We start from the raw sequence: 11,918 nt of genomic DNA on the forward strand, positions 1-11,918 counted from the left end.
GATCAGTGGTCGTAATATATAAAACATCAAAGTCCTTTTCTATGAAAATTTTTGTTTGTATAATTTAACTCTTTCATTGACAGCAGAAGTGTAGGACAGCTATCACATTTCTTATACTTTCAAGCAAAATTTTGAAACTTAACTTGTCTGTTACTTTTTAAATCCACTATGTTGCATAGCTAAATCAGCAGAATGGTTGATTTACCCTAGATGATGGGAATTGACCTATCATCTTGGTCAAGATCATATTAAAATCAAAATTGACCACTAGGCTGTTACAGATGTCAAGACAGATGTCGATCATTGAGTTGATCCTGTTACTGACCTGAAGTTTAGAAACCATTTCTCATATAACAGTTCATAACTGGTTAATAAAGAATGGGTAAAGTAAAGCAAAATAATAATTAATTTTAGTTCAGAAGTCAATGTATATTTTATGATAGTCTATAAATTTTCTTTTAAAAAAACATATTTTAGAGAATTGAATTTATATTGCACATGGGTGAAGTAAATTTGTATTCATAATTTTTGTATGTGAAATTTTAAATTACAGTTTGACGCAGGATTAATAGGTGTTGCATCGTGTCGAGTATCTCTCGACCGCCCTGGATGACTTTAACCATGAAGAGCTTGTCCGTCAGATGGCCAATGAATCAGAAATGACAAATTTTGATTTCCAAGTTCCAATCCTTGGTGATTGAGACATATAAAGACAGGCAAGCTTCTTTATTTACTTTTTTCTGTATTCATTCATAATTAAATTGGAATCCCTCACTTAATTACCATTGCTACTTTCAATAATTCATGAGGCACACATTACAAATCTCGCTTGTATGATGATTTGTACTGTAGTAAAGGGGATTATACACTAATAAATCAATCTTGACCTTTCAGGGCTGATAATACTGATTTATTATGACAGTCTTCAAGAGAGAAAATATTACTATGCATGTCAATTAGGTCATCATTCCGCTAATAATTTAGTTCCAAGTACATCAGAAAAAATAATAATGACCAGTAACGAGTAACAGGGTTGCAAAAATATATATATATGTGTTTATTAGGTTTGTACTTAGACCGGTTTTTTGGACAATTTTACCCGGAGCTACACGAAAGCGAAGTAAGGCCCTGTATAATACAACTAAATAACGGTACAAGTGAATGCCCTACAAAAAGTGGAGCCACATTAATGGGCTTAGGATTATTAGTAGATCCTGTTGCTGAGATATTTGATAGATGATTTTCAAAAGGATTTGAAAGGTTTCAAATACTAAGGCATGAATATTCCATTTACATATGATGTAAATACTAAAATAGAACCGTGAAATATAAAAGTAAAACTTATGACTCAAAATTATATCTAACAATTTACAATTTCCTTTTACTTGTTACGTTATAAACTTGATGCAAAACTTGATGCGTTATATACCAGACTGCCCCATTTAAAAAATAAATTTAGCAGTAACATTCAATAATTATATTTATAGACTTAATTCATTGATACTTGGTTACTATTGCCCAAATCTTTAATTTTGGAATTCTGGTAGACTTTACCATAGTAAGAACATGTAGATCACACATGTAGCCTTACTATGATGACATGGGTCCGCTGTGTCCATCTCCCTGTTCACTATATAATAGTAAAATGTTTTGATTGCGGCTATTTTTTAGACTCCCCCCCTTTGTTTTAGGAGGGGGGGGAGAGAGTTTACCAGCTGAGCCCAAGGTCACGCATAGAGCAGCAAAATATCACGTTTGAGTATATTTTGAGAGGGGCAGGAAGACAGTTTGCTTTGTGACAAACTGGTTTTGCGGAATTATCTGCTTTGTATTCTTGGTGGAAGTGAGTAGGTTTTAATGGAAAAGACATTTTTTTATACTTCCACATTAAATTTTTTTTTTTTTAATTTTTGTATGGAATACATTTAATGTGGAAGTATAAAAATGTCTTTTCCATTTGCGGAATTATGTTCGACAATAATAAGGAAGCTGCTACAGAAACACAATAAACAATTGAAGGGCTCTTTGAGCAATTGGAAAAAAATTAAAAATAGTACTAAATGTTAATAAAACAATATTTTTCCAATATGGTTTCCTTTTTGAATGAGGACTGTCGAAACCAAAGGGTTCATCATCAGGTGACTCCACAAATATTTGTACAAATACAAATAGGGATCTTTTATGTGTATTTGTGGAGTCGCCTGATGATGAACCCTTTGGTTTTTAAAGGGCTTTCCAAAATATAAACCATATTGGAAAAAGTATTGTTTTATTAACATTTAGTACTATTTTTACAATAAACAATGCTCGATTTCTTCCAATTAAATAATAAGTCATTATTACTCATTAATTAAATTGTAAATATTTTACATTATTTATAAATTTTTTTCGGTATTGTGTAACTTGTTTGTATTATCAACTTAAGATATGATATTAATGGATTAAAAATACCCTTGTTAGGTCAGTTTTAACCGAAAACCATTTTATTTAGCAATTAATTACTAGTTTAACATTGTTAATGGCTCCCTTCCTTTTAAACTGTGACTTTGGGCTAACAGTGAGAGGTTTGCCCTTGATTACCATGGATAATCGAGAGTTGACTATAGAAATTATATTATGTTGATGGAGTATTAATATTCTCAATTCAGGAATGGAATGACACTGTCAAGACATGGTTCGTGGTGTGTTTTCAATGCCTTAATGGATCGTACAGGATAGAGTGGCCACTCCCAATGCTGATATTTCTATTCTATATACTATCAAGTATGATTATTGGCAAAATAGTTATTCCCAATGGTGTAATAGGGCTGGAAGTCAGGGTTCCAAAACAATCTGGTGTATTTTAATGTTAGAATTTTCAAGGAAACAGCAGATTGGAGTCTGAGGGTTTTATATGCAAAATCTGTATATTCCCAATTCTGCTTAGTACTGGTATGACAGTTTACTACTAAACATTTGTTTTGCAATATAAATCACAAAACCTTGCTTCTCCATGGGAGTAACATATAAGGCATGGGAAGTAAATTTGCGGCTTTTTAGGTAGTGACTAATTCATTGATCATATATATTTTTTCTCATCCATAATAGGTTGGAGACACTTGACTTAGATGAAAACTATATTCGTTCCGTATTGTTGTGGAGTCAGAAACGTGTAACTCGCCTCAGCCAGTTGGTGGAGCCTAAATTCTCCTACCTGTGGGTCCGGCCAACCCCCCGCTACTGTTGATGACAAGCAAGCAGGTAACATTAACAAAATACAGTAGAATCTAGCTAATTCAAACTTTACTAATTAGAAAATCAAATTAATTCAAATACTTTTTAAAGAGAAATTAAGTCATTAATTAAAGTTTGTAAACATAACCACCTTCACTATGGCGCTAGTCTGAGTATTCTTGAGTACTTCCATTCTGACTCTGTTGCAGTCAACGTGTTACACTACTGTACAATAAAGGTCTAATATAACACCTTCACTATGGGCGCTAGTCTGAGTATTCTTGAGTACTCTCATTCATTCTGACTCTGTTGCAGTCAGGGTGTTACATACACTACCATACAATAGAGGTCTAATATAACACCTTCACTATGGCGCTAGTCTGAGTATTCTTGAGTACTCTCATTCTGACTCTGTTGCAGTCAGCGTGTTACACTACCATACAATAGAGGTCTAATATAACACCTTCACTATGGCGCTAGTCTGAATATTCTTGAGTACTCTCATTCTGACTCTGTTGCAGTCAGCGTGTTACACTACCATACAATAGAGGTCTAATATAACACCTTCACTATGGCGCTAGTCTGAGTATTCTTGAGTAACTCTCATTACTGACTCTGTTGCAGTCAACGTGTTACACTACTGTACAATAAAGGCCTAACTATAACGCCTTCACTGTGGATCTATACTGAGCAATTTTGGACACTCTCGCTCTGACCTCAGCACCGTAATGCGACTGCCGCAGTCAACAATGGCAAAAAATATGATAATGAAGATCCTTTGCAGTATCTGTTTTTAATCTTTTCAGCAGTTCTGTAATATTAGTAGTGTCACCATGTAAAACTTTGAGGAGGGGGATTGAATATCCGGGAGGTTTCAGAAAACTGGAAGGTTTAAAAACTTTTGTATTCAAAATTTTTGTTTCAATCTAATTTTATTTTTTTTAATTGCAAGGCTACTTTAAGAATGAATCAAACAAGCAAAGATTTAAAATCATAATTACAAGTATGTCAACATGTTTTTTAAGTAACTATTTCAAAAAATGTTCATCAGGTGCCCAAAAATAGTTTAAAAAAAAAAACAGTTCAAACTACATTTTAAAGGAAATCTTTTGTATTTTATATCTAAAATAATAAAATTGGTCTTAATTAGCTGTATAATGCAGTTTATTTCTTTTACCAACAGTCTTGATCGAATAAATATGACCTGTTGTCTGTTGAAATTTATTTAATAGTTTTTTTTCAATACTACAGAAAAAATCAGTACATTAAACTTGAAAACACTGGTAAAAATACAATATTTATTTAACATTTAAAAACTGATGTAAGCCTAATCAATTGATTGAAGTACTAACCTAAATACAGGATCTATTAATAATCCCTTAGTCATATTTAATGAATAGGAAATAGCAGGTTGTTTACACTGACGGTTTCTTCTGTTAAACATTATTCTTGTTGGAAACCTAATAATAAAGGGGTATCACAAGTATCTGTTGTAGATCTATTGCTCCTTCTTCTTTATGTAAATTACCTCCAATCAAAATTTTAGGAGGGGCATCATTTTGTTCTTTTTACTTACAATATTACACTTAATGTTTTAAGAGAAAATAGAAACCAATCTAAAAATGGTTCCTGACAACTCAAATAATCATAGCGAGCTCATGGTTTCATTTCCAATGGACAGTTTAAAAAAGCTAAACAGTTTAAAAAAGTAAACTTTTGTATTTTTTCCACTAAATATTTTATTAACATTCTGGAATTAGCTAATAAGAGCATAGTATCAATAACTTCAGCAAGGATTTAGTCACTATTGATCAAGTCTTAATTAGAAAAAACATATATCAAATTTTTGGGATAAACGTTATTTCAACTTGTTTTGCATTCCATATACTTCCACTCGTAACAAGGCTAAATACTGTTCTAGACTATTTATTTTGCCTACATACTTACGCATTTGTGATATAGGCTAACTTTTTGGGGAAATTCTATTGATTCCAAAAAAAAATATTTAAACTTCAAAAAAAGAATTATAAGAGAATAATGTTCAATTCAATGTTACCATGAATCATGTAAAAACTATTTTATTCTTCATGGAATACTAACACACCCTATGCATTTCCATTTTTTAAGTTTTAACTTTTTCCTTAAAAAAAAACCCCATGAGCAACCATAAGTTTGAGTTTTGTCATGAGTAACTATTTTTTTAGGAAATTCTCACAACCTAACGTAAATATTAAGTTTTTTGATAAGTATTATAAATAAATACAATGAAACCATTTTCTTTTTTATCTATTCAGGCCAAAATATTGTTTTACTTTAAACTTCCGGTGTGGGCCATGGATGTTTTTTAGCATAGATAAATTATGAGTGGTATTTTGGCCATTTATCATTCATCTTGTTTTTTATTCATACCTAAGAAGAACTTCTATAAATAACAAAAAATTCTTTTTTACATCTTTAAAACATCTAAAATTCACATTGAATTTTGGAAATGTGACGGGGCAAGTAATTATTTTTAAGCAAATAATTAATTCAATTTATGAGATAATATGTCCAAAAAATAAAATGATACTTTCATCTAATCTAAACTTAACAAAAATAAAGTTGTAATTCCTGATTCTTGTGAATAATATAATTCATTGAATACCAAAATCTAACTAAAGGGTAATCCCAAACTATCCCATTGTTTAATATGTAAAAAAATACAACCTACGCATTAGACATGCAGCAAATATTTAAAAATAATTACAAGTACAATTAAAATGCACTAACATGAGGAAAAATTTCACGTTGTTTGCAAATAAGTTTTGATATTAAAAAAATCCATTGTTAAATTAATTTTCTTCTTCATCATGTCAAATAAATAGTAAAAGGGGGAAAAAATCTCCAGGAAACAAGTGACAAAATACTTTCTACACAATTCATATCCCTGTTATTTTCATTGCAGTATATTACCATAGAGTTTTGAGTATTTTTGTGTAGCTTAAAAAAGAAAATATTGCTTCTAGTATAGTTTTTACTGTTAGATTACTTGACAGTATCAAAATTGTTGGCTGAGCGTTAGCTATTACCTTAAGGGCTACAAAATGTAATTTGTTGTTTTAGTAATTAGTTCCTAAGCAATAAGGAAAAGTATTAACTAACATTGTCAATTTTTCATGTGAAACCATACATGAATTTGGTGATAATAATTTAAGACACACTAGTGAAATTACAATATATATTCTAATAATTGTTGGAATATGTGTTGTAATTCACTAGTGATATTAACCCCTTTTACTGCCCGGGCCATTTTTTTATTGTACCAGTCAAAATTGCCAAGGAGGGAAAATCACTGTTGTGCATTCATTTACAAAAAATGCTGTATCTTTTTTTATTTTTCATTATTAGATTTGCATGAATTTTTTATTTTATTTACTCGTATTTAAATGCTGTTTTTTAAATAATAAAAAGACATTTTAATTTGAAACAAACACATTATTTATTTTTTAAAAATGATATAAATAAAAAAATAAATAAAAAAAATAAAAATTGTGTTTGGCATCTGATAATTTATTTTTAAAATTATACTAAAATTATGAGCATGATATCATTATAAAACTAGAGCATTGCTTAGAACATATACCAAATTTGAAGGTGCTACCTTGAAACATAACTGCACTATGAGGGATTTTCCCAAAACTGGTAGGACTCCTCTAGCCTACCAGTGGAATTTGAAGGTGTAAACTTATCTGTGCCACATCCCCCTCACTATCTAATAAACTCCTCATTATCTGATGGTAAGATACAGTCAGGAATCGTCATCAGTGTCATCCACATCACTTTGATTGTCATCAATAGCCCTAACAATAATAATCAGATTCGTTCTCGGCATCTGAATCTGACAAATTCAGTAAGGAAATCGTCACTTAGTTCGTCTTGCACTTACTTATTGTTCCCTCACTCACAGGAGAGTTAGATGTAACTCTTTTATCATTTTATCCTTGATCAACAAAAGTAACACTTCAAAAAACTTTCGATAACATTGTAAAACAAGCAACAATGAACGAAGATTTCAGTAACATAATCCGATCATCTGGTTTTGACAGCTGTCTAGGTAGTTCGTCAATTTCTAGTCAAAGACGACAAAAATAGAATATCCAAAGTTCTTCAAATGGCTTCTTTCATTATCCTTTGCTCCTAAACAACCAAAATACGAATATTTTGGCATTTGAACATAACAGTAGCCAGTAACGATAAAAAAAACAGACGTCCGACATATCGGACGTTGGCGTTTTCGGCAAAAATGCCGACGTCCGATATGTCGGACGTCGGCAGTAAAAAGGGTTAAATGAAAATATTTCCAATATTCCAAGAATTGTCATATGATAAAAATGTTTAATTGGTAAAAAATATAGTTTCAAATCCATAAGCATTATTAAATTACATCTAAAAAATAATTGTGATTTCCCATTAAAAGTTGACTCGGGCTGTCTACCTTAGTTAGTTGATGGTTTACACTGTACAAGGCTGTGGACAGATAAAAAAAATGTTTCATGTCATATGTCCAAAGCCTTTGTAAACCAGATCAAGTATTGAATCTTCCCTTTTTAAAGCCAAAATTGGTGGGGAAATTCATGCTTTGCTTAATATTTCATGATTTTATTTTATGCTACAGTTTAAATTACTTTAAAAAAATCAAGTAAAATGGTTCTTTGGAGATTGTCATTCAGTCTGCTTTCCCTGATAATGCTACAAAAATGATGCACCAAACTAAGATTATGTCTTTATGTAGCCTACTTCAAAAATGAGAAAGCATTAAAACAACCCTTATTTTACTCCTCTACTTACTAAATCTTCTGTCCAAAAAAAACAACATGTAGCCGGTCAAGCTGTTTCTGTTGAGATATGGACTTAACAGCTGCTTGCTGTCTGTACTGGTGACCATCTTGATTTGAAACGCATAAATGTAATGCTAAACTTTACTTTTATGTCCTCATTTTAGCTGCAAAAAATAGATGTCTCATTTTTAAAGATATTACTAATACGGCTATACACGTAAATGTATTTTATGAATTTTTAATAGTTTATTCAGTTAAAATAAATCACAACATGGCTTTACACGATTTAAATATTAAAAAAGTAGGCCTAACAACAATATTTACAAAGAAAAAACTAAAAAATTTTTATGGGAAATAGTGCTTACTAAACTTCAGTATTGAAGTTAACATGTTTCTTATCGGGTTTAGAACTCAAAATCGTTTTTCTTGGTACAGCTAGCTTGTTAACTAATCAAGGATTTTGTTGGTGACAGAACTCGCTGAGTGTTGCATATAATCAAGCATGCAGAAGGCTCCTCAATCTTTTCGAACAGGAAACCACTAGCAGCCTTTATTTACGGGAGCCTAGCCAAGGATAGCAATTTCAAGGTCCAAGGATGTTATGCACCTCCTCAAGGGCAAGTCCTCTGTGGTTGCAAGGAGAGAGTTCTTACCCAATTATTTTGAGTAAGGTAAATTCAGTACTGTGTAGTTTCTGAATTTTATTTTTATAGTTAAATATTTTGTTCTAAAGGTTAACAATAATTTTCCAAGTGGGTTCTCCCAAATATGTTATGTTGTTTTTATTTGTGTATTTAAAATTGCATGAACATTTGGCGCCGCATCTAGAAAACAAAATAAGAATAAATTCATCTCTTCTTTTTTATCTTCAACCCAACCAATATTTTTTTTTTGTAAAGTTAATTGCAAAATAATGAAATTGGATATTTGTCATACACAGGTCTCATGATATTTCCGGGTCTTGTGTTTCTCACCTTTTAATCTTCAGTTTTCAGCTTATAGGACCTCACAAAGTTGTTTAATTATTGAGTGTTAATAACATTCCATTAAAAAAGTTTTATTTTTCGTGGTTCTTATGCATTAACTATACTTATTGTGCCTAATTATGGTAACATATGTCCATGAAAGATGCTATCTTCTTTGAAGTCAACTAAGTCACACAAACAATGTTCTCACACTGTATCCAGTATGTAACTTAATTCTCCCTAAGTACCAGCTTATTTTTTAATAAAGTGTATTGTGAAGTGCCCAACACTCTTTAGTAATTTTTTGGAAAAGTACATTGGCACTGTATCAGTGGGAAAGTGGCATACACTGTTAAATGACTTCATGGCACTTAAAGATTAAGTGCGTGAAAGCTACCACATTTTTGACCAACACTTTCTGACAATCTAATAACTAAAGTCTGTGGTTATCTCGTTTTATTTCCAGCATAGCAACTCTGATGCAAATAGATAATAATATTTTAGGTCTATACATGAGTAAAGAATTATAGAGATGGCTGACAGATTGGGTTTACCAATCATTGCAACCATACAATAATTCAATAAGTTGGAATTTCAGGTTAGCTGAAAAGATTAGAAAATCTTATTTATAGATCAAATCATTCTTAATATTAAGTAACACCGTGAGAGTGTTAAATAATAATTTGGCTGAATAAGAAGAGAGCAACTTATAGTTGAAATGTTACTGCAACAAACACAATCTCTTAATTGTTGATACTTCACACAGCATTTAGAACCTTTCTAAGCATTAAAAAGATTAGGGTGATATAACACATTATCAATCATACAGTAGCATAATAACATCTCCCCAAAGGTACTTCTCAAATTCAAATTCCATTAATTGCCAGAAAATCTTCTACTATGTATTAATGCAGATGGTCAGAAACAAATTTCAGCATAACAACCTATCTTATGATATACATCGCCTAGGCCTAATGCAAGTGTCCTTATCCTCAATTATGGCAGAAAACAAAACAAATAATCAGTTGATGACCACCCCCCCCTTCAACAATATCGGGCTTGATTAATAATCTTTTTTACGATTTTTTCTGAAACATTTTTCAATTTATAAAGACGATCCTTAAAGATTAGAGAAGGAAAGATGAGGAGAGACTTATGTCATGCCTGGTTTAAGTTAAAAACAATTTTCAAAGAGTGTTTTATAAGATTCCACTTGAGAATATATTCTACAGAGGAAGTTATGAGGTTTTATTAGTCATATTAGTTATAGGAACTAGGATCTATTTGTAAGTATGCGGGCAATGTAAATTTTCTTATTTGATATACAAATAGATAGATCTAGAAATATATACGTTCAGAGCCGAGTGCTGTTAAGAGAAACTACCATACCTTTTTTAAGTAAAGGTTTTCAGTTGAATCCTCGTATGTTTTACATTAGCTATCTAAGTATTTGAATGACATGTTTTTTAGTAAATTATTAACAGTTTTTTATTTTTTGGGATTGTTACAATCATTTGTCCCGTTAAGAATATTAAGAAACTGTGAAGGTTATGGAAGCAATTTAAGTAGACAGTAATGAAGGAATTGTCTATAGTTACAGGTTAAATGGTTAGTCTAATTAAATATACAAACAATACCTTTTGAGCTACGCGACTTTCTATGTGCAATAACATTTCAATCGTGGGGCAATATCCTCCATTTGATGTTTAGCTCTGAAGAATGACCTCCTAAGAAATAATTTAACATAGCTCCAACCATTCCGATAGTTAGCCTAGTGAGGCATTAAAACCAAAAATTCTACGAGTTCTGGGATTTATCATATCTCTTAATTGAAGACAGAGTGGAATTCGGCCAAGCTGTCCAGCTCCTCAAATTCAATAGGTTAGCACAGGCGACATAAGTCAGTGGGGGCAAACGAAAATATTTATTAACATTTTTGAAAACTTGTACATGCCAGGTCCATCTGCAAACAAGAGTAGAGCTCAACACGTGTTAGGTATCAATATTACACGCCAGGTAATAATCACTTCAATCATTTACATATAAAAAAAACCTCATAATTACTGGGCCCGGAAGGAATTGAGCCCTGGTGGGATACGCATGTTCTTCACATGTAAGCTATAGTTGGATGAAGTAGCTTTCTCATAATTAAACTAGATGTGTAAGTCTTGTAGTAGATCGAAAGTACACTTAAAAAATAAGCATACTGAGGCCCCAGGGAATTGAGCCCTGTGCGGGGATATACCCAGTTATCTTACATGTAGAGTATACGTGAAATAAGTAAGCTTCTTCATGAAATAAAACTGTTGCTCGTGTAGCCTTGTAGATCATAGTAAGGACTACCCAACATACTAAAACCACAACCTAAATCCCTTTGCTATATATACCGTTGTGCACCTAAAACTGTCGAGATCAGGATAACTAGGAGAACATTTCATAAAGCCGAGCTACATTAATATTTTTTTTCCAATGGCATATTATTTTATAAAATACGTTTTCAGTATTAGGCAAAGGGCAGTCCACTTAGAATTGACCTAAAAATCGCATTGTACATGTTATTTTTATATTAATAACAAAAGTTTAAATAATTTTTGAAAATATAGTTTATCATTTATACTTCCCTTAAGTCTTAAAGCACCAAGAACTTCAGTGGTGAGACAATGTTGGCAGGAAGGGGACCCGAGCAGAGTGGCTAGAGAAATGTTTGGAGGAGATGCTATCGGGTTCCCGTCCAAAACCTCTCTGTTTCGGCTTTCAGTCTAGCGCCTTGCTGAGAAGGCCTACGGCCACGCAATGAACTCTGTTCCACAGGCTTCTACCCAAACTATCTCAACTGTAAATAAAACTGACTTTTTATAATGATAATTCTAGTAGCTTGCGATTTCTCCTAATGGAGTTTCCATATTTGACTTCTCGTATAATG

The 11,918-nt window shown here is 31.9% G+C and overlaps 1 protein-coding gene across 1 annotated transcript in view; it reads left to right on the plus strand.

Annotated features, from left to right (window-relative positions):
* LOC124371860 (probable glutamate--tRNA ligase, mitochondrial) overlaps positions 1 to 3,226 on the plus strand; it is a 40,104-nt gene extending 36,878 nt beyond the window's left edge. The window contains 4 exon segments of the mRNA XM_046830227.1: positions 554 to 604; positions 606 to 665; positions 667 to 716; positions 3,088 to 3,226. Coding sequence (XP_046686183.1) covers positions 554 to 604; positions 606 to 665; positions 667 to 716; positions 3,088 to 3,226 — 300 coding nt within the window.
* The last annotated feature ends 8,692 nt before the right edge of the window (positions 3,227 to 11,918 follow it).

Source organism: Homalodisca vitripennis, unplaced genomic scaffold (assembly GCF_021130785.1).
Source record: "Homalodisca vitripennis isolate AUS2020 unplaced genomic scaffold, UT_GWSS_2.1 ScUCBcl_2156;HRSCAF=6630, whole genome shotgun sequence".
NCBI lineage: Eukaryota > Metazoa > Arthropoda > Insecta > Hemiptera > Cicadellidae > Homalodisca > Homalodisca vitripennis.